Genomic DNA, 25029 nt, shown 5'->3' with positions numbered 1-25029 from the left:
CGTGGCAATACAGCCCAGGAGACAGGCCTCCCCCTCCACAAACCGTCGGGGACCCAGTTCCACTGGGCACCTCTTCCAGCCACCTACATTCTATGAATCCCTTGGGAGACTTTTTCCCCTTTTCTAATGTGTGGTTAATGGCTCTGCTACATTGTTTCTATTCAACTGGCCAGCGGTTTCTCTCGACAGCAGTGGCTTTTGAAAATCTTGGGTCAAGATGAGTGGCCTCGTTGGTTACTAGAAGTGAGCATGAGACCCCACATGCTGAGCAGATGTTGCCTGGCACTGCCTGAGTCTCGTTTTTGAATAGTTACCAGAATCTGTTTGCGTGAATAGTTAAGATAGCCTCAGCCATTCCTTGGAGTTCATTCTCAGCAGCAGCTCCCTTTGTGAACACGTTCCCTTGAATACCTGCAGCATTTTGATGGTGCCCGAAGATGGTGAGCTTGCACCTAGGCAAGTAGGGCAGTTTCTGAGGTCCAAGGATGTAGCCTGGGGTTGGTGTTCATTAGTGGACCTACTCTTTCTCTGTGGACTCTTTAAAGTGTGTCTTTTCATGGTGCTCTCAAATGTTAATAAGTACTCCAGATTAACGAGAATAACTGATCACCCTCAGAATTCAGTACTTGCGTTATATGTGTTTCTATTTGTATCGGTGCTCAGTGGGAACCCCCCCCGCCTCCCCTCAAAGGGACAGTATTCAGCTTCTAGTCTAGACTTTATTAGGTGAGTAGCTTGGTCTGCGGGGCCTCCAGTTTGAGATATACCGGTATAAGGTATTCTTTAAAGAAACATCTGGTTGCATGTTTTTGAAATGACAGTAGATGTTTTCTGAGCCAAAGAATGGTACTAAATGGGCAATAATGGAATTTTTCTGGCCTGCGTGGAAGGCACCTTCTTTATTTTGTTTATTAAGTACATCGGAATCCCAAGCAAAGCTGGATGATAGAACATTCCTGGGAAGAATCCTAACTAGCCCTAGTAACAGGATACAATGCCTGTGTCATCTAGCCAGGGACAAATGCATTTAATTTTCCAGTACATAATTTAGCAGAGGGTCTTATAAAGCTCTCTTAGCTTTTTAAGCGTGGCATTCACAGGTGGACCGTCCTTGTTCACATTCCCTCCTCTGTCTATGCCAACGGTCAACTCGTGTTCTAATTCTCTTCTATTACTTGCTTTTCAAAGATGCAGTTTTGGATTTGTAAATTCTAAGTTTCTGGGTTGCAACTTGAAACAGTAGCCAATTTGTAGAAGAAAACTGTTATTTGCATGTAAGCCTGAGCAGTTGCAAAGGGCCCAGAGAAAATAAATGACAGGGTAAATCAGATACTTGTGAATGGGGAAATATGATGGCTACTCTTTTTAGGCAGTTAAATTACTTAACGGTGGTGCACAAAGACAAAATCCTATCTGTATCCTGTTCTAAAATCAAAAGCTGAAACCAGAGAACTTTCGCTAATTGTAAAAGGCATTTAATAAGCCTGTATCCATAATGGACTGTTAACGTTTATTATTAGACTAAAAAGTAGCTGCTTGGGGTTTAAGAAGCGGTTAGTATTAGATTAAAACACAAGCAAGCTATCAGTTGAATTCTAATTGGGGAGGAGAATTAATTTTTTTAAAGTTTCCTGAAAGTGCTGTGATAAAAAATGCAAAATAAACTAGGATTTTTTTTTTTTTTTTTTGTAAGAGATAATATTGGATGACTAGTAATTCTTGCCTTGCAACTGGCCGGACACCTTATACGCAGAGTTGACTGTCTAATATCCCAAAACCTCAACGTGATATACAAGTCCTGCACGAGTTCTCCTTCTGAAATATTACCCATTACTTGCTTGCTGCCGTTCAGCAGCTGGTCAGACTCCCAAACTGTTATACATATCTAAAAACCCAGGGAATGTTGTCTTGGTTGCTGCAAGAAATGAAAGCTGAGATTATTTATTCTTGTAACAGGGAACCTATTATAGTACCCTTAAAATAATGACATGATTAAAAGTGTTAGATCCAACTTGCCTACAAATAAAACATACCTCTTCCTTCTGAAACTGAAAACTAATTCAGGGACATGGTGGTTTTGACTCAAAGATAAAGCCCAGCTGTATTCTATAGCTACACAAGGGCATATGTTAGGGAGAGTGCACCTGAAAACCTCAAAGGACATTTTCACAGTGAGACTTTTTACTTTTCTCTCTTCACTTGGCTCTGTGGTCTTGGCAACTGGCATCCGTGAAGCACCCTCCCAGTCTGGATGCTCAGCTGTCAATACATCCCCAGTAAAGCCCCTTCGTTTGGCAGTAGGAAGGCAGAAAAGCATCAAGAAATCTTCAATTCTGATTGACCCCATTTCAGTGATGGAAAAACATGTTCTGGACTATAAATGCCAGGCAAGAGTACATCCAACACTTTTGGTAACATTTCTTAAGATTCCTGTTATGGGATAGAAGCTCTGAGTTCAGCATGGTATTTCATTTAGTTGAGCATTATTGGGGATTATTGCCACCTATACTTTGTGAACATTGCTGCTGAGTTTGGATCGCCTTTCCCACTGATAAGGTGGGTTACATTTTCTGACCTCTGAGATGTCCCTTTTGTTGAATGTCCCTAAAAGTTTATCCTCTTTGAGTCAGTTTAATTAACCCTTGGTACAATTCACTAATTCAAGGAATTGGCCTGTAGTTGTTACTTTTAAACAGATTTATAGATTTATTTGAGAAAGCACCTCCAAAAGTGGTGCTGGCAAAGATATTAATGGCATAAATGGGGTCGAGCTGCCGTCGAATGCGCGTTGAGTTTTATTGAAAAAGTCAGTGGTTGAATAAACCTTCCTTCACTTGGGACCTCCATTAGCCTGTCATCATGGAAATAAGGATAATCTGATCAAGATGGTGTCCTCCAGTGACAAACTGAGGAAGTTAATTCTTGGAATTAAAGTTACAAAATGAAAAAGCAATTTTTTTTCTTGGCTTAAAACCCGACTAACCAATGTTTCAAGAACTACCACCACTAAGAGAAAATGGGAAATAACAAGATTACAGTTGTTGGAAATGTTTTCTTTTACAAGTTGGAAAGGCACAGACATACTAGGAGGCTGCAAACATTTCTGGAACCTTTCCACTAAGGCTTTCAAAGAGCATTTGGCAAACTCAGTAAAATTCACGAGCCATAGAGAAGCGGCCCCGCAAGTCAACCAGCGGCCCTCGGACACGTCACATCACGTCCTGAGGGCTTTCGGACTGACCTCTAAGTACACAGCCTGAATAAAAGGCGCCCAGGTTCAAGAAGATCATCACTCGATAACTACGTTTTTTTTAAAAAACGACGCGCTGCTGGGTAGGGAGGAGAGGGAGCCAGTCGCGCACGCGCACCCCACCCCGCCTTCCCCGGCGTCGCGCAGTTCGTGCGTCACCGGGCGACCGTCTTCCGCCCCGCCCCCTGACCGCACGTTCCACCGAAGACTGGTTCCAACGGAAATTTAATGAAAACTAACGGTGAAACCAAAAGGAATTACAGCGTCATTTATAACGTCGCGACGTTCTCTTTCTTTCTTCCTTCGGTGTGGACTGGGAGTCCTAGGATAGATATATTTTTCCTCAAATCTCTTTAAAAACTTTTTTTAATTAAAGCATCCTTCCCCCCCCTTCTGGAATGGTTTCCTCCGCCGTCCCCGCCCGCGCGGGCGGAACCACTCCGGGCTTCTCGGTGGGGGCACAGGCTGGGGCGGCGGAGGGGGTCGGGCAGCTGCTGCAGCGTTCCGCCAGACTTTGGAGCTGCCGGGCTCGTACTGTCTTCCCGGGCTGCGAGTCTGGTGGGGCTCCGCGCGCCTCGCGGGGTGGGGGCGTCGGACGGCCCGCTCCCCCTCCTCGGCCCGGGCGGTGGTACCTCCCGGCCGAGTCACGCGCCCCGAGGCGGGCGCGGCGGATCTGTGAGGGTACACGGTGAGGAGAGCCACTTCGCGGACCCGGAGGGGGGCCGAGAGAGTGGGGAGGGGGGGAGGGTCGGAGACCCAGGAGGGGGGCGCGGCGCGGCGCGGCGCGACGCGACCTGGAGCTTGGAGCCAGGGCGGGTCCCCGGCCTGTCCGGTCAGTCGGGCCGCGCGGTCCAGGGCGAGGGGGGCCGAGCCCGCCGGCCGGGGAAGCCGGGCTGAGGGGCGGGGTGGCAGGGTTCGGCGACCCTGGAGCTGAGGGGGCGACCAGCATGGCGGGTACGGTCGGGCGCGGCCTGGTTGCGGAAGGGGTGGGTCGCGGCGGCCGGAGGCACTGGGTCCCCAGCGCGGGGGTCCTTGGCAGCCCTGCGGGGGCCCTCGGAGTGGCCGGGGGACCCGGGTCTCCGAGAGGACATGCTGAGGCGCCAGGTTACCAGTGGTTGAGTGACAGTGGCGCGACGCCGCGGTACCTTCGGGTGTCACACGCCTGTCCCCCGTGCACGAGGCCGGGCCGCCGTCGGGGTGCTGCAGCGTGTGTGATGCGGGTCGAGAGCTGCCGGGCTCAGCGCATCCTTAACCTTCCGTGGTCCTCGGGCGGACCGCAGTGGGGTAGAGGGACCCGGGCCAGGGTGCACCGCGGGAGGGGGTCGTGCCCACGTCACTGTCGCGATGGGAGGGGGCGTGGACAGGACCCTACCCTTCAGGGTGTAATGTTGAGCCTGTCGGGCGGGGGAGGGTTTTTGCCTCTTGGTTTCTGGAAGGCTGGTTGGAAAGGAAGGACTGTTGGGCATCCGGTAAAGACAGATTGGAATCCGAGAGTGAGTGGAGACCCGGCCTCATGCTGCCCGAGTTCGGGTGCCACGGGCCGTAGTCCCCTCCCAGGCCTGTGGGGCTCAGCTTTAGGCTAGTGCCGAGAGAGGTATTTGGACCTGTCGGAGGTCACCTGGCTGCTCGGGGCTGGAGACAGACGTTTTTCCGCGTGCGCAGGTCTGGAGAGCTAAGTTTTATCTAGGCTGTGGCACCCCTGATTCCAGTAGTCAGAACTCTTGTCAGACAGGAGTGCTTCCCATTTAAAGCAAAGTAAGAGTAGCCTGTCCCACGGGAAGTAGCTTAGCAACATCACCTCTGCTCTCTCCTTCCCACGTAAGGGTGGGCCTGTGGTCGGAAGGGTTAAATGGGCGTGATGTGGGTGCTGCCCCCTTATAACCAAGAGCAGGAAGGATGAGGACTTCATATTTTTAAATATCTTATGTTTTATATAGACATTTAAATATAAGTACCTGTATCACAAGGGCTCCTTTATGAAACATGGCTGTAGACTTTGACCACAACATCGGCTTTCTGTCGCTTGCTGCTTACAAGGCAAGTGGCCTGCTGAACCACTCAGAACCACATCCTCTGTGTGATGTTCTCATTTGAGATCGGCTGTAAGCTGCTTGCATTTTTTTTTTTTTTCCCATGCCCACTGCTCTTAGAATTGGCTCTGATTTTTTTCCTTACCTAGAAAGCGTCAGGTCTTAGAGCTGAGGTATTGACCGCCGTTGCAGTGCCTGACTCGTTTGGAAATGGCCTTGCTGGCTGTCACCTGGGCGGGGTGGTGGCTGTGTGGTCCTGCTGGGTGTAGAGGTTCGTGTTGACATCATCCACGAGCATCCCCCTTTCTGTGGCAACAACTGTCCTCTCTCCAGGCAGCTCCTAAATTCACTTGTCTACCCCCCGTCAGATTGGTGCCCACTGTGTGTCGGGAGCTGAGAGAGGTGGCTGGGTGTGAGCACTGCTGAGGGCCCTCTCTGAGCAGGGGGCGTGCAGGGAGAGGCCGCGCGCGAGGAGCGAGCCGCTGGAGGGCTGGGGGCGGCGTTCAGGGCCTTCCTCACCGGCCCTGCCCTCCTGGCCCTCTGCTGTTAGAATCTCCATGGAGCTCAAGGTCTTCCAGCTAAATGTCCTCCTGTCTTAAACTGTCTTCTGTCCCACTGCCCAGCTCCCTCCGGGAGCCCTCCGTGCCCTGGCTCGCCATGGCCTCCAGCTGCCCCTCCTGTCCCCTGTCCGACCCCCAGATGTCTCCTTTGGGTTGGCCTCTGCCGCTCCTACTAGCCTGTGCGGGCAGGTGGGCGGCCCACGTCAGCTGAGTGGTTGACCGCAGACATCAGGTGGTGGCAGAGCGAGCAGGCGCGTAGCGAAGTGGCTCCAAGTGTGGCCACCAGCGGGAGGCCTCTCGAGGGCCCGTGGAGGGACCCAGTGGGCGAGGGTGCCGCTCCCCGGGACCCGCTCCACAGACTCCCTGCCCCCGCCGTGCATGTTCACACTGTCTGCTGCCTTCCTCTGTCCCCCGGGTTCAGCGTCCAGAGCAGGTGCCTCTGACTTGCCAGGCCACGCTCAGGCCTGCGCCTGCCGACCAGGGGGTGAGCACAGAGCATGTCTGACCTTTGATTCTGTAATGGGGGGTGGCGTTCTCCAGTGGATCCTGCCGGTGTCCACTACGCAGTCAGACGTCGGTAACTGAAATTGTCCTTCACTGTTTTGAGCACGGCTGTCCAAGAGAACTTTCTGTGGTGATAGAAATGTCCCTCCCACGGTCTGTGCTGTCCTTTTAAAATGGTGGCCGCGAGCCACATGTGGCTGGTGAGACAGGAAGGGGGCCCTTCATCGTCGTTAATTCGGATCTGAGCTGCCACACGTGGCTCTTGGATGCTGTGGTCTGGAGAAGACTTGTTCCCACTTTAGCCTGGCTCCCAGGCCCTGCTGTGTCACACGTGTCACGTCGGCTGGGCGGTCACTGTCCCGCCTCTGTTCCTCCACTACCTGCTGGAGCCTAGTGGACAGAGGCCCCACCTTTAAGGTTTCCCCGCAGAGGGCAGTGCTCCTGCGTCCCCGCCACGCCCTCCCCGCCCTCTGCTGCCCTCCTCCGGGGCGATTCTGCTCACGTGGTCTCCGGCGTGATACTGGACTTCGCCTCACTGCCTGTCCTCCTTTGTCATCTTGACCAGCTCTTCCTCCCTCCCACGCCTGAGCTCTGGGGCCCAGGTCCCCCAGCGCTGGCTGCCCCACTCCCATCTCCCGTGGCCTGTCATCGTCATCTCCACCGGAGGCTTAGTAGGCGCTGCTCTCGGCCGTCTTCTGCCACCCGCACGTCCCCCGCTTCCTTCTTTGTTCTCTGCAGTCCGCCCGTGAGCAGCGTCTGCATATCTCTTTGGGACACACTCACGCTCTGACGGTCCTCAGCGCCTTCCCCCGCCCACCCTGGCCCAGGCCAGCTCGCTTCCCTGCGTCCGCCCTGGCTCCTGCACAGTGGCCAGGACGACCTTTTAAAATAACATTCTAATTTATTGTGTTTCTCATCAGAACCCACCAAAGGTTCTCTGATGTTTGAAGAAAAGTTCAGGGTCTTACCATGGCCTAGAAGGGTCCCTAAAATCCACCTCTTGCTTGTCTTCTGCCCTCACCCCCCGGCTCTGCAGACATTCAGGCCCCGTCACGGCCCCTCCTCAGCCCCCGTGGTGCCCTCTGTTCCTTCCGCTGTCACCTGGGAGTCCTTTTGTCCGAAACTACATCCCCCCTCCTCTAGTGTTTTTCTGTCCTGGGCCCCTGTCCTTGTCTCCCTAATGCGGTCACCGCACTAGGGGAAGCGGTGTGCCGTGTGTCCCTGCCCTCCTGGAAGGTAAGCTCCGTGAGGCAGCATCACATCACCTGAAACATCGCCCGGCACACGGGAGCCGCTCCACTGCTGTCCATGGAACAGATGCCCCCAGGGCGGCGGCGTGTGTGTGTGTGTCTGTGTGTCCGTCCCCATCTGCCCACCTCGTGGCCCTCCCGGCACAGTCCTGACTGAAGGGTTTCTGTGTGATCCGCCTTAAGTTTCCTCTCCTCTTTGTCCTAACTCCTTGTGGACAGGGACGGTGTCTGCTTTGTGTCCCCTGCCGCCGATGCAGTGCTGGCCCAGAGTGGGTGCTGGGCAGTGCTGCCTGGCTGGGTGACCTGCCTCTGCTGGACAGAAGCCCGTTGAGGACAGCAGAGGTCGCTGGGCTCCGGAGCCGGCAGGTTCTGGGGCCAGCTCATGGCATCTCCCTCCTCTCCCCAGCAGGCCTGGCACAGCCTCCAGGGCGCCATGAATGCCATCGTCGCGCTCTGTCACTTCTGCGAGCTCCACGGCCCCCGCACGCTCTTCTGCACAGAGGTCCTGCACGCCCCGCTTCCGCAAGGGGCGGGGAGCGGGGACGGCGCCGGCCGGGGCGAGCACGCTGAGGAGGAGGAGGGCGGCATCCAGATGAGCAGCCGCCTCCGTGCCCACAGCCCGGCGGAAGGGGCCAGCGCGGAGTCCAGCAGCCCGGGGCCGAAGAAGTCGGACATGTGCGAGGCCAGTGTCTCCTGGGGCGTCGGGGGCGCTTCTTCTCCGCCGGCGCTCGGGCTTGACCTCCTGGGGGCGGACAGGAGGCCGCACGCCGTGGGCGTGGCCTCACGGGCGTGGGCCGTGTGGTGTGCGCTTGCTGCTTTCCTTCCCTCCGGTCCTTTCCCTTCGTCCCAGCTTTAGCTTGTTCAAACCACCCTGCCAGCCGACGCTGGCCACCACCGTGGGGCCTGCCCTTCCGGCCTCGCCTCGCTCACTCGTGTCCATGCGCTGCCTTCTCGGCTCCCGTCCGCTCAGTCTGGCGTCCTCCTCGCGGGCACCCTGCCCGCTTCGTGAGCTCTGGGGGATGAAGGTTAGGTCCCCGCACCAGGCCGCTTCTTCACGTGGAGCCCTGGGTCGGGACTGGAAATCAGGCTGGCGTTGGACCTGTCACTACAGGGTGGACAACGATCCAGCTGTGTTAGCTTCGTTCCATTGAGAAGCAGTCGCTGAGCTCGAGCTTGACTGATTCATTGTGAGGGATCAAGGGTGGGGAGCAGAGGTGGGGAGGGCCCTCTGCTGTGAACGGCCGCTGCCTGTGATGGAGAGGCAGGCAGGAAGGAGGCCTGCGCGGTGGGGGCCTTGGGGGCGGGTCCTTGAGCTGGAACGGCCTTGGGAGGCGTCCTGCATCGCCCAGGGAGGGGCTGGCTCCAGGGCCTCTGTGCGCAGTCCCAGGTTGGGGGCTGCCACCGGGGCTCACAACATTGGCGCCAACGTGACAGTGGCTTCAGAGGGGCAGCAGCCAGGGCCGCCGGTCCGGTCCCTTCCCCATGGCAGGGGGTCTGAGCATGTGTTCTCAGGCGGCCACGCCAGTGCCAGAGTGTGGCAGCCTCCCTTGGCACGAGGTCCCTGCCAAGTGGTCGTGCCCGGATCGAGGACGGAGGGTCCGGGCCTCAGTTTTGCCACCTGTGAGGTGGGGATTCTCCTGGTAACTGTCTCACAGGTTTGCTCCTTGGATTAGGTGAGGTGATGGGTACAGAGCTCTTCGGGATCCCTGCTGCATAAGTGCCAGTAGATGAGGTCCAGTGACCTCTGTGTTCAGTAGATTCGATGCCCTCTGACGACCTTTGTGATGTGTGCATCCTGACTTTCCTACTCGGGAAACACGGAAATCCTCAGTCAAGTATAACTCTAGGAGCCGGTTGTTCTTATGTGAAAACAGATTGAATTTTCTGCTTGAGATTTGCATAAGAGTCAGCAAGCATGTTGCTGGCTAACTGGTTTTCTTCTCTTTCTCGTGGGCAGGGCTGCCGGTCACTTGCTGCAGGGCATCCCGGGTACATCAGCCATGACAAGGAGACCTCGATCAAGTACGTCAGTCACCAGCACCCCAACCACCCCCAGCTCTTCAGCATCGTCCGCCAGGCCTGTGTGCGGAGCCTGAGCTGCGAGGTGAGCACCCGTGACCCGGGGCCTCTGCGAGAGTCGCTCACGTGCGTGCCAGCACGCCCTGAGCAAGCTCGGTGTCGGTTACGGGAAGGAAGGCAGACGGCAGCCCGGAGACGGCCGGGCAGGTCCCGGAGTGAGCCACGTTGCACCCTGGTTCGTTGCTAACTTACCATTTTAAGCACCAGGCTTTCATTATTCGTTCTTCGTGGACGTGTTGCTAAGGTGTGAAGTGTTTGTAGGTGTGTGGCTCCCATCAGATGTCACCTTCGTGTCGTCTCTGTCACGTCAGAGCCTCAGTGCTCATCACGTGCTCTCTTAGCCGACCGAGGCGTGAGTCTGTGTTTCTAAGACACGTGGCTGCCGTTGTCGAGGTGTCTTAGCCTCTGTGTCTTTGTCACAGAGAGTTCACAGTCTAGTCGCTCCCACTTCCTGTCACTGCCCCACTTGATCGTCCTCACTGCTGCCATGTGCCCGCCTGGCTGTGTCCCTGCCGGTGGGCAGCTGATCGTGTCTGGTGGGGTTGTGTGTAAGAGTGGGTGTGGTGTGAGGGAGACCCACGTTCTCTCCTACACATAACATATGCAGATTTTTTATCACGTGGACTCTGCAGTGGCTGTTTTGACTTGCCAGTTCTCTGGTATGTTCCAGATGAGTGATGTTGGCAAATCTGAGCCTGGGGTAGATGTAATACTTGTATACGGGTTATTTATGACTCAAGGTAAGAAAAATTAACGAACCTGCTGGTCCTTGGGTTTCATGGTAACGAACGTTCTCTTTAGGGAGTTCGGTCACGAGAGAGATGAGCAGAGTTTTCCTTTCTCATCCCTGCCCTTTCCCCTCTCCCTGTAACTGATGCTGACTAATTAGCGCGGAAAGAAGAGTGAGCAGGAGGGTTTGAGTGCTGCAGCACGCAGAGGGCGGTGTCCTGCAGCGCTGTCCTTGTGTCCCAGGTGTGCCCCGGCCGCGAGGGCCCCATCTTTTTTGGGGACGAGCAGCACGGCTTTGTGTTCAGCCACACATTCTTCATCAAGGACAGCCTGGCCCGGGGCTTCCAGCGCTGGTACAGCATCATCGCCATCATGATGGACCGCATCTACCTCATCAACTCCTGGCCCTTCCTGCTGGGCAAGATCCGTGGGATCATCGACGAGCTCCAGGGCAAGGCGCTCAAGGTGGCCCCGAGGCAGGGCAGTGGGTGGCGGGGAGGGAGGGCTGTGTGCGAGGGGCCAGGAGCAGGGCAGCGTTCCTGCCTGGGGGGGTCCCCTGGCCGCCGCGGAGCCGGAGTTGCGGCGATAGGCCCGGGGCCAGCCGGTCCTGCTGGCTTCAGTGTCTCTCTCGAGTCTGTCGTTGTCTTGCTTCTCGCTTGGCTCTGCCTTTACTGCAGTCAGAGGCCTGGTTTGATCCCCGCTGTCTCTGCTTCCTCTGACCATCATTTCAGCAGCCTGTCCACTAGTGGTGTGACAGACCTGCACCTACCATGCATCTCCAGCCACAGCCCTGCATCTCCAGGGCCGCCCAGGATAGGCCAGTGGTGCTCTGGGAACAAACAGTGCTTAAGCCCCAGCAGCGTGTTTATGTCCATCGCAGGCAAGCAGGGGTCTGCGCGCTGTGGTCAGGCTGGAGTGGTGTTGCTGCCCAGTTGCCTGCTGGGGTGCACAGGTGGGGCTGGAGGCCGGGCTCCTCTCCCCCCTCGCAGGAAGTGGTCACGTGTCCCGCCCACACAGGGTCTGAGCAGCGGAAGCCCCCCGTGCCTGGAAACGGGGGTGCCTGGAAAGCGCAGATGCCCCCTGAGCCCCGTCACGTGCCGGAGAGTCGGTGTCGGGGAGGCCGCAGGAGAGACTCCTAACTGAGCCTCTTGTCAGGTGGCTTCTGATCCAGCGGGGGGACAAAGCTGTTCTCTTTGGGATGAGACCCGGGGCCCTTCTTTGCTCTTGGCCCAGAGAGCAGACTGGGGCCTGGGCTGCTGGCTGCTTTTGTCGTTAAGGGTCTTTCCCCTTCCTCTTGTGTGTCAGGTGTTTGAGGCAGAGCAGTTTGGGTGCCCACAGCGTGCCCAGAGGATGAACACTGCTTTCACACCGTTCCTGCACCAAAGGAACGGCAACGCTGCCCGCTCGCTGACGTCCTTGACGAACGATGACAGCTTGTGGGCGTGCCTGCACACCTCCTTCGCCTGGTAACCAGACTCGGTCTTCTCGTGGCCGCTGGGGCGTTGGCCGGACTGTGCCCAGCTTGGGGGGGACAGTTGCTGACAGGTCTGTGCTGTGACGCGTGAGTCCTGAACTGGGTTCAGTCCTTCTCGCCTCTGAGTGCGTGGAAGGCGCGTTAAGGCGGAGCTCCCTTCCCAGCGAGATTTTGAGCTGAAGTTCCTAGACCGAGACCAGTGGTCTCCCTCTCTGTGAGCAGCAGCAAGTCCTTGTCTTGCACAGCACTTGTGAGTCAGGACCCAGACGGGGGCTGAGCTGGGCCGCTCTGGCCCTGGTCCTTAGGTGGAGCTGCTGTCGTGTGAAGGCTGGGCTCCCTCGGGGCTGGCAGGTCGGTCTGGCCGTGGGCGGGAGGCCTCTGCTCGCCACGGTCATGCGGGTGATCCGGGGAGAGCGAGGTGGGCTCTGCTGGCTCTCACGACCCAGCCTCAGCAGCACACGGGCCCTGCCTGCACCTGGTTGTTAGAAGTAGCTCAGCCTAGGCGGGAGGGGAGGACCGGGCCCCGCTGTTGGAAGGGAGGAGTACCGACAGATTTGTGGACACACTTAGAAACCACCACAGTCTGTCCTCCGGCCACAGGTTGTTTCTCTTCCTCCCACTGCAGGATATGTTCCTTCCAAAGACTCCCCAGATTCTCATTCCTGTGCAGCATCACCTAAGTCAGGTCCCGGTGTGGGTGACGTTCCTCACATGTAATCCTAGAGCGCAGCTTCTGAGAACCTGCAAACTAGAGAGAAAAATATTTGTCTCCCCCACCCGGCAGACAGTTCCTCTTGTCTTTTAGAAATTATTATTATTATTTTGCGTTACACAGGCCTCTCACTGTTGTGGCCTCTCCCGTTGCGGAGCACATGCTCCGGACGCGCAGGCCCAGCGGCCATGGCTCATGGGCCCAGCCGCTCCGCGGCATGCGGGATCTTCCCGGACCGGGGCACGAACCCGTGTCCCCTGCATCGGCAGGCGGACTCTCAACCGCTGTGCCACCAGGGAAGCCCCTAGGAATTATTTTAATTTGGGAAAATTTCAGACAGACCCAAAGTATAATACTACAAGGAACTTCACACCCTCCTACTTCAGCAGTTAGCGACATTTCACTGCTTTTTCATCTGTCCTTCACTTTTTTTTTTCTGGAATGTTTTTTAAAGCAAATCTTAGTTGTATCATTTCAACCATAAACCCATTATCACATGCAACAAAATGGACTCATTGCTTAGCATCATCCAGCCCAGTCCAAGTTCACTTTTCCTGCTTTGCCTCAGAGTTGACTCTGGCATTGGGACCAGCGCACCACCACACAGGGCGCGGGTCGTGCCAGGCCTCTTAGTCTAGAGCAGCGCCTCGTGTGCCTCTGCCCCAACCTCCCTGCCGTTTGTTAGAGGCCTGGGCTGTGCGTCCTGTAGGAACCCCTCTGGCTGATCGAATCCTCGTGGTGGTACCCAACTTGTTCTTTTATGCCCATGTTTTCTGTTAACCAGTCGTTAGCTCAGGAGGGTTTATTGGCTTCGGGTCTAGTTTTCCTTTTGGCGAGAACACCGCATAGGTGGCACTGTGTTTCCCAGGCTCCTGAAGGCGTGCGGCAGCCGGCTGACCGAGAAGCTCCTGGAAGGCGCGCCCACTGAGGACACCTTGGTCCAGATGGAGCAGCTGGCGGGTGAGCTGGGAGGTGCCTGTGCTGGGAGCCTCTGCCGGCGGTGGCCTGGGGTCGGCCCGCCCTCAGCTCCCCTCTCCTCCATCCCAGCAGAGATAGCTGGTGGAGGGGGCCCCAGGAGCCGTGTCTACAAAAGCTCGCCCTTTGCTCTTCGTGGTTTTATTGTGATTTCCTGCCTCATCTTCCCTGACAGTCACGTGTAAGAGTCTGTCCGGGCAGGTTGGGAAAGACAATCCCCGGGGCTGTCGCTCTGGAGAGGTGGGTTGAGTGAGGCTCTTGTGTCCCTATCGTACAAGAAGCACTTACTCGGCCTGTCTGGATGGGGACCTGCTCTCTGCTCTTCAACAGTAAAATGTTGTCCTTTAGTTGGACCCGAGGTTTTCATCATGGCGGTGGTTCCCAAGCCCCCTGGTAACTGGGCGGCCCTCCCCAGGTTTGCAATCAGATCTCCACATCTGGGTGTTCTAAGTAACTGCCCAGGGGAGTCTGGGAGTCTGCTTTTCTTTTGGAAATGGTTGGATTTTCAGTGACATAGGTCCAGGATCTCAAATGTGGGGCGGGGTGAACGAGACTCACGATGCGTCCCGTGTGTCCTCTGCTACAACGTGCTTCTTTTTGCAAATGATTGACCTTAACAAGCTGGAGCTGTTTGGAACTTGTTCCTGTCGTCCGGTGACCTGCACCTGAGCAGGCTTCCCTGCGAAGGGGAGGGCGGGCGGGTTCATCAAGGGCAGGGCTCGCTCGGAGAAGACAGAAGCGTGGTCCACTTCCGCGCCCTCACGGTATGGCTGGCCCGGAACCATTTATCGGAGCGATGACACGTTTCTAGGTTAGTGACGGTGGCAAGGGCAGTCTGCTGGTGAGATTTATTTGCATGGAGAGCCGAGTGCGTCGGGGGAGAGGAGTGCAGGCGTGCGGTGCTCACTGTCTCGTCTTGGGTCGTATTTTGGTCACAGGGTGAGCATAGGGGTTCAGAGCACACGCTGCAGCCTGTACAGACCTGCCCTCAGCTCCGGGCTCCAAGATGTGTGTGTTCTGTGCGCACAGCAAGGCCCCTTCACGCGAGCTGTGCAGTGAGGATGCTGCATTCCTGGGGTTGTCGTGACGATGAATTGAGATAGCAGATACTCCTTTCTGTAAGACGGGGAGAGCAGTACTGACCCAGGGCAGGCGAGAGGATTAAAGGACAGAATGTGTGGACATCTTTAGGGGAGCGCCCACACACTGTTAGCGTCCTTAGCGCTGACTTGACTTTTCCAACCGGCAGTGGACAGAACATAGCAGACTGAACACTCCTGGCCCACCCCAGGACTCCAGTGGCAGCAGGTAGTGTAGACAGCTGGTCCGAACCAGAAATCAGTAGCCTTCTGGCCGGTTTAACCACGAGATGCCTTGGGCTGAAGTGGTCGTGTGCAAAGACTTGCACCCAGAGAGCAAAGGAATCTAGGGACGCACATTTCGTAACTGAATTTGTTGTCTGTCTTGCAGACTTGGAAGAGGAATCGGAAAGCTGGGGCAGCTCTGAGGCTGGAGAGGAGGAGAAAGAGGGGGCCGAGGGGCGGGAGCCGACCAAGTGCCCAGCGGATTCGTCCTTGCTCTCAGACTGTGGAAACTGGCAGCCCCGAAAGCTCTCTGTCTTTAAATCCCTTCGGCACATGAGGCAGGTAGGCGGTAGAGAGGTAGAGCCCGGATCAGAAACTCGGGACAAGAGCCCCGTCCTCTCCTTCCGGCTCATCTCCATCCAGCACGCCTTTTTCTTTGGGTCTGTTGTGTTCAGGGGTGACCAGGAACCTTCTTGGTGGGTGGCTGAAGATGACAGGGGGCATCTGGGGTGCCTTAGCCCCAGGCTCAGTGAGGATGGAGGGGGTTTCTCTAAAGAAAGGCCCAACGGTTGGCTTCTCATGGCTCTCTAATCTTGTCATTCTGGAACCTTCTAAAGGAATTGAACAGCATTGTTGGTTTGCACACAGCGTAGATGCTTTGCAAATTGAAAACAGTGGCCTTTCTTACAAAGAACTGGAAACAACCTGAACGTGCGACCCTAGGAGTTGCATCCGAGCAACGGCCCGTTGTTCGCTAGGAGCCTCGGGAGCCTGCACCGCGGGGGGCGGGGCGGGGGCGGGGCTGCTCGCCGCACGGGGAGGGCAGCGGGAGTGACCGCTAGATCACAAAGCAGGCTGGCCTTTCGTACACCCTCTCTCTGTTTACTTTTACATTGAGCATGAATTCTATCAGAAAACAGTTATTTTTACTTTGGAAAATGAAGTAAAGCCTGGTTTACCAGGAGGTGTTCTGTGGGGCTTTGGGGTGAAAACCATTCATTTAAATCGTCCTTGATTTGGCCGCAGTCCTTGTTGATTACAGTGGGTTACAGCTAATGTGGATTACAGCTGGAGGGGATCTTGAATTCCACCGGAGGTGGGAGTCCTTGGGGGCTGGTAGGGTTTGGTAAAAGGCAGTGTCACAGCCTCCTCTTTTTTTCTGGCCATGTTCACAAGCCCTAAGACAACAGGCTGAGCTCTTCTAAAATGTCAGTGCCATGGAGTTAATTGGAGTTGATTAAAGCAGGATAAAAACAGGACAGATGAGGAAGTCACAAGCCCTAGATTGAGAGACTCACAGCCCAGAGGACATGGTTAGAGGCCGGGGCTCCGGACGGGGGTCCACTCAGCGGGGCGGCCCTGGGCTGCTGGCATCTAGACTGAGCTTTCCCTCAGTGCTGAAGACTCATAACCCTGGCGCTCTCTCAAGTGGTTAGGCCAAAGTTAAGGGTGTAGAGAGAGAGGGTACATGTTGCAAAAAACTAATACTTTATCTGCTTCAAATCTTTAAAAATAGAATTGGGGAAAAGATCTTGAAGTGTACAAGAGCCCTGGGGTCGGACCTTCAGGTGTGAGCACAGGGCCATCCCTCCTCCTGGTTTCGGGCAAGTCACCCAGCCTCCCCGAGAAGATAGGTGACTTCCGCTCTCCTGCCCGTCTTCCTTCACTCTATGGAGAAAGTTTCTAGACGAACACACAAATAACTTCCTCTGGACAGAAAGCAGTGCACCCTGTTTTTCAGGTCCTGGGTGCCCCGTCTTTCCGCACACTGGCCTGGCACGTCCTCATGGGGAACCAGGTGATCTGGAAAAGTAGAGACGCAGACCTTGTCCATTCAGCCTTTGAAGTTCTTCGGGTGAGAGGATCTTCTTTCCTTTGTGTTTTGTGGCAGGACGGTATTGGCCTAGTGGGTTTTTTAAAAATCTGTTAAGATGTGTCAGAGACTCGTTGCAGAGGTTCATGCCTGAATCCAAGATCTGTGCTTTTCTCCACTGTTAAAAATGGTATTCATCTGTGCTTTCACTGCCGAGGGCCCAGGTTCTGTCCCTGGTCAGGGAACTAAGATTCCACAGGCTGCGCAGCGCGGCCAAAAAAAAAAGGAAGAAGTCATTTTTGGCTTTCATTTCGAGCGAGGAGTCTATGCTGTCCTGACAGACTGACCACTCTCCCATCCGCCCTTCCCCAAGCCCCGCATCCCTTTGAGAAGCCACCTGTGCCACAGAGGCGGGCCTGGGTCCCCACGTGGTCCTCTGCACAGAGCCTGATCGACGGGCTGGCCGGAGTGCATGTGTGGCGTGCTGTCTCCGTCCCACAGGTGTAGGGGGTGCCACGGCCCAGGTCCGGCTCTAAGCGTGTGTGCATGCCAGCCCTCTGCCTGGGCCCGTGAAGGTACAAGACGAAACAATGTCTCAGACAACTTAGAATCCCTTTGGTGGGTGAGGGAAGAGACAAACATCTGTGAAGTCGGAGAATGATGGAAGAGTTAACCCTGCAGAGCGGGCTGGGCTGAGAGGGCTCTGGACCGAGCTGCAGGGGGCTCGTGGGGTGTGGGTGAGGGACTCGGGCGGGGCAGTGCTCAGCTCTGGGTTGTTCCATCCTTCAGACCATGCTGCCCGTGGGCTGTGTGCGCGTCATCCCTTACAGCAGCCAGTACGAGGAGGCCTACCGCTGCAACTTCCTGGGGCTCGGCCCCCACGTGCAGATCCCTCCCCACGTGCTGGCCTCAGGTGCGTGCCGTGTCGGTCTGGGCTGAGCCCCTGCACGTCAGGGCTCAGAAGTGAAACCACGTGACTGGACCTCAGCTGTGGGTTTGAGGACCGATGCCTGCTGGCCTCAGGCGGGAAGACCCACGTTGCAGGACCAGCTTTCCCCGTGGCATTGGCTTCTAGTGTCTGTCTTGAAGATGGGTGAGGGTTGGGCTGGGCTGCTCACTGGGGTGTGGTTCTCTGTGGGGCGGGTCCCAGCCCTGGGCCCTGGGGCGGCTCAGGGGGCGCTGGACTGAGCGTCCGCCTCGTGGTCTTCCTTCCTCTCCGTTCTCCTGTGTTTATCTGCCTGAAATCTGTCCCCGGTGCTCATCAGCTCAGTGGCCCTTGCTCTGCCCCCCTCCGCCCTCAGGACTGATTGACAAGCTTACTGCTCTAGACAGAGAGCCGGGAAGCTGGTCGGCATCCCTCATTCTTGGTCTGGGGGGGTCGGGAGTCAGCACATCCCTTTGTGGGTGCACATCCCCGCATCCGGCACGTCTAGGCCTCCTCCAGGCACATCCGTGAGAGCGGTGGGAAGGTTGGTCACAGAGCTGTCACCCTCTCAGCAACCAGGCTGGGCCATGAGTCCAAGAGGCAGTGTTCAGAACACAGGCTCTTGTTTCAGAGATGGGCTTGATATTGTTACCACCGCTAGCCATGTGACCTTGTGCAAGTCACTTAGCTTCTCTGAGTCTGTTTCCCCATCTGTAGAATGGGCTGTAGCGGGGCCGCTCTCCCAGGGCTGTTTAGTGTTAGGCCAGTGGAGGTACGCGCAGTAATTTGTAGTAATATAATACAGTGCGCTATTAGTTTAACTGAGTCAAAAGTGAACACTTAACTCTTCACAAGCTACCGAAGATTTTAGGTGCCAGTGTTCAGCTCAGGAGGCTGGAGTTTTCCCCACATGATCTGAGATGATTGGGAGCTGCAAAGGAGGGGCTTTGTCCCGGGGTGAAGAGCACCTGACGGGCAGCATGTCTTGTGTCTCCGCAGAGTTTGCTGTGGTGGTGGAAGTGCACACGGCCGCCCGCTCCAGCCTGCAGCCGGCCGGCTGTGAGGACGAGCCGTCCCTCAGCAAGCACGAGTTTGTCGTGACCAGTGGGAGTGCTGTGGCCGCAGACCGAGGTGGGCGCCGCTGAGCAGGGCCTGCTCTCCCCCCGGCGGGCGGGCTGAGGGGGTGCTGAGGCCGCCCCCACCCTCCCCGTGCTGACCCCCCCGCCGTGCCCCGCTTGTCCCCAGCCGGCCCCACCATCCTGAGTAAAGTGGAAGCAGCTTTGACCAACCAGAATCTGTCGGTGGACGTGGTCGACCAGTGCCTCGTCTGCCTCAAGGAAGAGTGGATGAAGTAAGCGGGTGCCGCCTCGGCCCCTAGAGTCCGTGCTTTCAGGGGAGGGCTGGGCTGCCGGCAGCGGGAGAAGCAGGAGCTGTGGCCAGAGGCAGAGGTGAGGCCGTGGCTGCTGCGGGAGGGGGGTGTGGACGAGAGATGCAGGGCTCCACCACGCGCTGACCTGGCTGGGTGAGCTGGAGCAGGTGAGCCCGCACCCCTGAGCCTCAAGCTGCTCTGTGCTCTCCAAGGGAGGCAGTTATTTTTGATGCTTAGTTAACTTAAGAATTGGAAGGTCGGGTAGCAGATGTTCCCTCCTTATTAAGCAAGTTACTGTATTTCTTCCCGCCTTCTTAGTAATTTTCTGTCAAATTTAATTAGTCAAACCTTGTTCTGATTTCAGACAGTACAGTGGAGCTTAGGAGCCACCTGTCCCTTTTATGAATGGGAGGAACATTTGTCTTTTTAATCTTCCTGTTTGGCTGCACCAGCGTCAGCAGCGGTGGGGAAACGGGAGACCCTGGGTGCAGGCGCGAGTCGCCGCTCTGCTGTGCCGCCTCTCCTGTCTCAGTTCCCGCTGTGCCTGCCGAGCCGTTGCTGGTCTTGAAGCCGTTTAGGCCCCAGGACCAGAACTCTGCTGACGGTTCTGCGGTAGCTGAGTGTCTGGTTTTGGTCTTCTACAGCAAAGTGAAGGTCCTCTTTAAGTTCACCAAGGTGGATAGCCGGCCCAAAGAGGACACACAGAAGCTGCTGAGCATCCTCGGGGCGTCTGAGGAGGACAACGTCAAGCTGCTCAAGTTCTGGATGACAGGCCTGAGCAAGACGTACAAGTCGCACCTCCTGTCCACGGTCCGCAGCCCCATGGCCTCAGAGCCCCGCAGCTGACCCCGTCCCGGGACACTGTGTCTGGGTGGGCCTCCTGGGACGCGGTGACGTCCGTCCTTGCTGCGGAGCTCGGACACAGGTCTCTGATGGCGTTCTCAGGCTGTCCTCCCCTTTCCAAACTGCTGGCATGAAGCTGTTTCCTAGTAAGGAGTGGAAACTGTTGGGGCTGAACTTTGCCCTCTGTGTGGGATGCAGGCCTGGTGTAGTTCTTGGCACCATCCCGCAAGCTATTTGAATTGCTCCAGCCCTGAAGGGGGCAGTGGGAGACTTGTGACAGTCTCCTGCATTCACGCACCCCTGGGAGAGAAGAGCGTGAGGAAGGTGTGCAGCTCGTGCCTCTCATGGGTGCTGATCTCAGAATTTACAGGGAAACGTGTCAGGCCAGCTCCGCCTGGGGTATCTTAGCCGCAATGTCATACTCTCTCTTGAGGTTGAACCTTTCTGTTACCAAGTTCAGCAAGGGTTTTCCAGAGAGTGCGTGCATATGTGAGTTTTGTGAATTTTCAGGTTATGTTCTGATCTGTAGTCATTGTTAGTAATCTGGTTTTAAGTTAGGGCTCTGGGAATGCCTTTTGGGGTGGAGTGGATGTTTTCCTCCTCTTTGGATCATCTGGAATTCGTGTTCTGAACTTACCTGACAACCAAGTCTTCTGGCCATGCTCTTCTGTGGTTGCTCTGAAATTACCCTGTAGCTTGAGGACGAGCCCTGATCTTTTTTACACAAAGAGAATACTTTGCTGAAATGTCAAATGGAGTCATTTGACTGGCCTGGCTCACTGGATGTAGAGTTGAGAAGCCCATCATAGTTTTATTCCATATCACTTTGCCCTCTGTTGCTTCTTTAAACGTTTACATTTGGCTGCAGTTAAGTTTCAGAGTATGGTAGTTTAAGACTGGTTCATCGTTCCTGTGTACATTTTTAATAAGGATTCATGGTTTGGAAGGATTTTCCAGTAATTTTGCTGATTTGTTTATAGTTTTTTTGTGTTTAATTTATATTTAACAGGAAGACCATGTTTATATGACTAGGTATCGGTATCATGCAAGAACGTTGAAATAATAAAGATATATTTTTATAAACTGTTGACTACACGGTTTTATTGGTTTGATACCTCAGATTTTCTTGGGATCAATCATAGAAAATAATATGGTTAAAGTAACACCAGTGATATAACTATTTTGGAACTCTGTGCTGTCCTGAAGGCTTACAATTTCCAGGGGAAGACTTAGTAAACTGTGGTTAATTTTCAGTCAGTTTTAGCTCGTAGTACAGTTGCAGGTTCCTATGTCCCACCCCCAGCCACATGGCAGGGCCGTACACGTGTTCTTGGAGCAGCTTGCAGGAGCGAGGGTGGGTGAAGAGGACCCTGTCCTCGGAACATCAGGGCTCTACGCCTCATCGCTGATGGCTGCTTCTGATCAGGGCACAGACGAAGGGGGGGCAGCCACCGTCGCTGCGCCTCCCCCTCTGGATGGCAGCCTCTCCCTGCTTCATTTTTGCCTTCCACCTCTCAGGAGCCAGACATTAAAGAGTAGGACACTCAAAAACAATTGCATGTATGAGAAAATTTAAAAGTGATTGTGCACATCCAGGGAAGGGCTCAGAAAAGACCTGAGAAAAACTGAAGTTTACATCTCCAGCTGATCCCTGGCAAAGAGCCTACAACAGTAAAAATAAATAACAAACCAGTAAACGCTGGGGAAGGGGGAGAATCTGATTTCCAGAGTTCTGCTATTATTAGATTTAAATGTCGAGTGTTCAGCAAAAACAACAACAACAAAATCACAAGGCATACAAAGAAACAGGAAGGTCTGTTGAAAGGAAAAAAAAGAATTCAGCAGAATCTGTCCGTGAAAGAGATTTAATGGCAGACATATTAGCCAAAGACTTTAAAACAGCTGTTAAAGATGCTCAAAGAACTAAAGACGTGGAGAAAGTGAAGAAAATGATGTGTGAACAAAATAGAAATATCAAAGAAAACCAAAAAAAGAAACCAAAAACATGGAGCCAAAAACTGCAGTAACTGAAGTGAAAAATTGACTAGAAGGCTTTAAAGACAATTTGAGCAGGCAGGAGAATCAGTGAACTTAAAGATAGGACAGTGGAAATTATTGAGGCTAAGGAACAGAGCCTAAGAGATCCACGGGACACCACTGAAAGGACCAACATATGCATCGTGGGAGCCTGAGAAGAAGAAAGAGAAAGAGGCAGAATATGTGAATAAATAATGGCTGAAAAATTTCCAAATTTCGTGAGACACATGAATATAAACATACAGGCATACCTTAGAGATTGTGAGTTTGGCTCCAGACCACTGCAATAAAGCAAATATTGCAATTAAGTGAGTCCACACGAATTTTTGGTTTCCCATTGCGTATGAAGGTTATGTTCACGCTATACTGTGGTCTTTTTTTAAAAAATAAATTTATTATTTACTTTTCGGCTGTGTTGGATCTTTGATGCTATGCGCGGGCTTTCTCTAGCTGCAGCGAGCAGGGGGCTACCCTTCACTGTGGTGCGTGGGCCTCTCCTTGTGGTGGCTTCACTTGTGGAGCATGGGCTCCAGGCACACAGGCCTCAGCATTTGTGGCACATGGGCTCAGCAGCTGTGGCTCACGGGCTCTGGAGCGCAGGCTCAGTAGTCATGGCGCATGGGCTTAATTGCTCCGCAGCATGTGGGATCCTTTCGGACCAGGGCTCGAACCCGTGTCCCCTGCAATGGCAGGCAGATTCCCAACCACTGTGCCACCAGGGAAGTCCCTATACTGTGGTCTATTAAGTGTGCAATAGCATTGGCTAAAAAAAAAAAAAAAAAAAAAAAAGTACACACTTTAATTTAAAAATGCTGTCAAAAAAATCCTAACCGTCGTCGAGCCTTCACCGAGCTGTAGTGGTAACATCAAATATCACTGATCACAGGTCACCAATTCAAATATGATAATAATGAAAAAGTTTGAAATATTGCAAGAAACACCACAATGTGACATAAGAGACATTGAAGTGAGCAAATGCTGTTGGAATGGTGGTGCCAGTAGACTTGCCTGATGCAGGGTTGCCACAAACCTTCAGTTGGTGAAAACAACAACAACAACAACACAGTATCTGCGAAGCACAATAAAATGAAGAATGGCCTGTACAAGAAGCTAAACAAATTCCAAATAAGAGAACTCCAAAAGATTACAAGACACGCAGTCAAACTTTCAAAAGACAGAGGGCAGACAGCAGAAGCAAGAAGAACTACAGTTCTATCGCTTCTCGGCCTTTTGGCTAAGATCAAGCGAAGAAGAACTACAATCCTGCAGCCTGTGGAAGGAAAACCACATTCGCAGAAAGACAGACAAGATGAAAAGACAGAGGACTTGGTACGAGATGAAGGAATAAGATAAAACCCCAGAAAAACAACTAAATGAAGAGACAGGCAACCTTGCAGAAAAAAAATTCAGGACGATGATAGTGAAGATGGTCCAGGACCTCGGAAAAAGAATGGAGGCAAAGATCGATCGAGAAGATGCAAGAAATCTTTAACAAAGACCTAGAAGAATTAAAGAAAAAACGCCTAGAAGAATTAATGGACAAACAAACAGAGATGAACAATACAATAACTAAAATGAAAACTACACTAGAAGGAATCAATAGAATAACTAAGGCAGAGGAGCGGATAAGTGACCTGGGAGACAGAAAGGTGGAATTCACTGCTGCAGAACAGAATAAAGAAAAAGAATGGAGAGAAATGAAGACAGCCTAAGAGACCTCTGGGACAACATTAAATGCAACAATATTCGCATTATAGGGGTCCCAGAAGGAGAAGAGAGAGAGAAAGGACCTGAGAAAATATTTGAGGAGATTATAGTCGAAAACTTCCCTAACATGGGAAAGGAAACAGCTACCCAAGTCCAGGAAGCGCAGAGTCCCAGGCAGGATAAACCCAAGGAGAAACACACTGAGACACATAGTAATCAAGTTGACAAAATTATTGAAAGCAAAAAGGGAAAAAACGACAAATAACATATAAGGGAACTCCCATAAGGTTAACAGCTGATTTCTCAGCAGAAATTCTACAAGCCAGAGGGGAGTGGCATGACATATTTAAAGTGATGAAAGGGAAGAACCTACAGCCAAGATTACTCTACCCGGCAGGGATCTCATTCAGATTTGAGGGAGAAATCAAAAGTTTTACAGACAAGCAAAAGCTAAGAGAATTCAGCACCACCAAACCAGCTCTGCAACAAATGCTACAGGAACTTCTCGAAGTGGGAAACACAAGAGAAGAAAAGGATCTACAAAAACAAACCCATAACAATGAAGAAAATAGTAATAGGAACATACATATCAATAATTACCTTAAACGTGAATGGATTAAATGCTCCAACCGAAAGACAGAGGCTCGCTGAATGGATACAAAAACAAGACCCATATATATGCTGTCTGCAAGAGACCCACTTCAGACCTAGGGACACATACAGACTGAAAGTGAGGGGATGGAAAAAGATATTCCATGCAAAAGGAAATCAAAAGAAAGCTGTTGTAGCACCACTCATATCAGAAAAAAATAGACTTTGAAATAAAGAATGTTACAAGAGACAAGGAAGGACACGACATAATGATCAAGGGATCAATCCAAGAAGAAGATATAACCATTATAAAGATATATGCACCCAACATGGGAGCACCTCAATACATAAGGCAACTGCTAGCAGCTATAAAAGAGGAAATTGACAGTAACACAATAATAGTGGGGGACGTTAACACCTCACTGACACCAATGGACAGATCATCCAGACAGAAAATTAATAAACACAAGCTTTAAATGACAGACCAGATAGATTTAATTGACGATTATAGGACATTTGGGCTTCCCTGGTGGCGCAGTGGTTGAGAGTCCGCCTGCCGATGCAGGGGACGCGGGTTCGTGCCCCGGTCCGGGAAGATCCCACATGCCGCGGAGCGGCTGGGCCTGTGAGCCATGGCCGCTGAGCCTGCGCGTCCGGAGCCTGTGCTCCTCAACGGGAGAGGCCACAGCAGTGAGAGGCCCGCGTACTGCAAAACAAACAAACAAACAAACAACAACAACAAAAAACACCTAAATAGACATTTCTCCAAAGAAGACATACAGATGGCCAAGAAGCACATGAAAAGCTGCTCAACATCACTAAGTATCAGAGAAATGCAAATCAAAACTGCAATGAGGTATCACCTCACACCAGTTAG

General features: G+C 53.6%; 1 protein-coding gene across 5 annotated transcripts; it reads left to right on the top strand.

Moving 5' to 3' along the window:
• Nucleotides 1-3851: 3851 nt before the first annotated feature.
• On the top strand, nt 3852-20896 carry FLCN (folliculin). 5 transcript variants are annotated; one of them, XM_029211759.1, is made up of 12 exons: nt 3852-3938; nt 8004-8276; nt 9552-9698; nt 10646-10867; nt 11708-11868; nt 13457-13548; nt 15034-15209; nt 16609-16722; nt 17470-17593; nt 18605-18736; nt 18851-18956; nt 19619-20896. In XM_029211759.1, exons 2-12 carry the CDS (start codon nt 8028-8030, stop codon nt 19818-19820), a joined length of 1725 nt encoding a protein of 574 aa, XP_029067592.1. In that variant the 5' UTR covers nt 3852-3938; nt 8004-8027; the 3' UTR covers nt 19821-20896. The 5 variants fall into 5 exon arrangements, with proteins under 5 accessions (XP_029067592.1, XP_029067593.1, XP_029067594.1 ...); XM_029211760.1 differs by having other exon boundaries at nt 3888-3938; nt 8001-8276; XM_029211761.1 differs by lacking the exon at nt 3852-3938 and adding an exon at nt 4009-4082.
• Nucleotides 20897-25029: the final 4133 nt, after the last annotated feature.

Source organism: Monodon monoceros, unplaced genomic scaffold (genome assembly GCF_005190385.1).
Source record: "Monodon monoceros isolate NGI ecotype Baffin Bay Population unplaced genomic scaffold, NGI_Narwhal_1 Super_Scaffold_9, whole genome shotgun sequence".
NCBI classification, from domain to species: domain Eukaryota; kingdom Metazoa; phylum Chordata; class Mammalia; order Artiodactyla; family Monodontidae; genus Monodon; species Monodon monoceros.
This window is presented reverse-complemented; position numbering and strand designations above follow the sequence as displayed.

What these genes read in the sequence shown, in the direction of transcription:
- FLCN (XM_029211757.1), top strand. Translation starts at nt 7,977, where the DNA reads ATGGCATCTCCCTCCTCTCCCCAGCAGGCCTGGCACAGCCTCCAGGGC. An exon ending in TCCAGGGCAAGGCGCTCAAG is followed by an intron (nt 10,868 to 11,707) that starts GTGGCCCCGAGG and finishes CTTGTGTGTCAG; the next exon opens with GTGTTTGAGGCAGAGCAGTT. An exon ending in CCCTTCGGCACATGAGGCAG is followed by an intron (nt 15,210 to 16,608) that starts GTAGGCGGTAGA and finishes CCTGTTTTTCAG; the next exon opens with GTCCTGGGTGCCCCGTCTTT.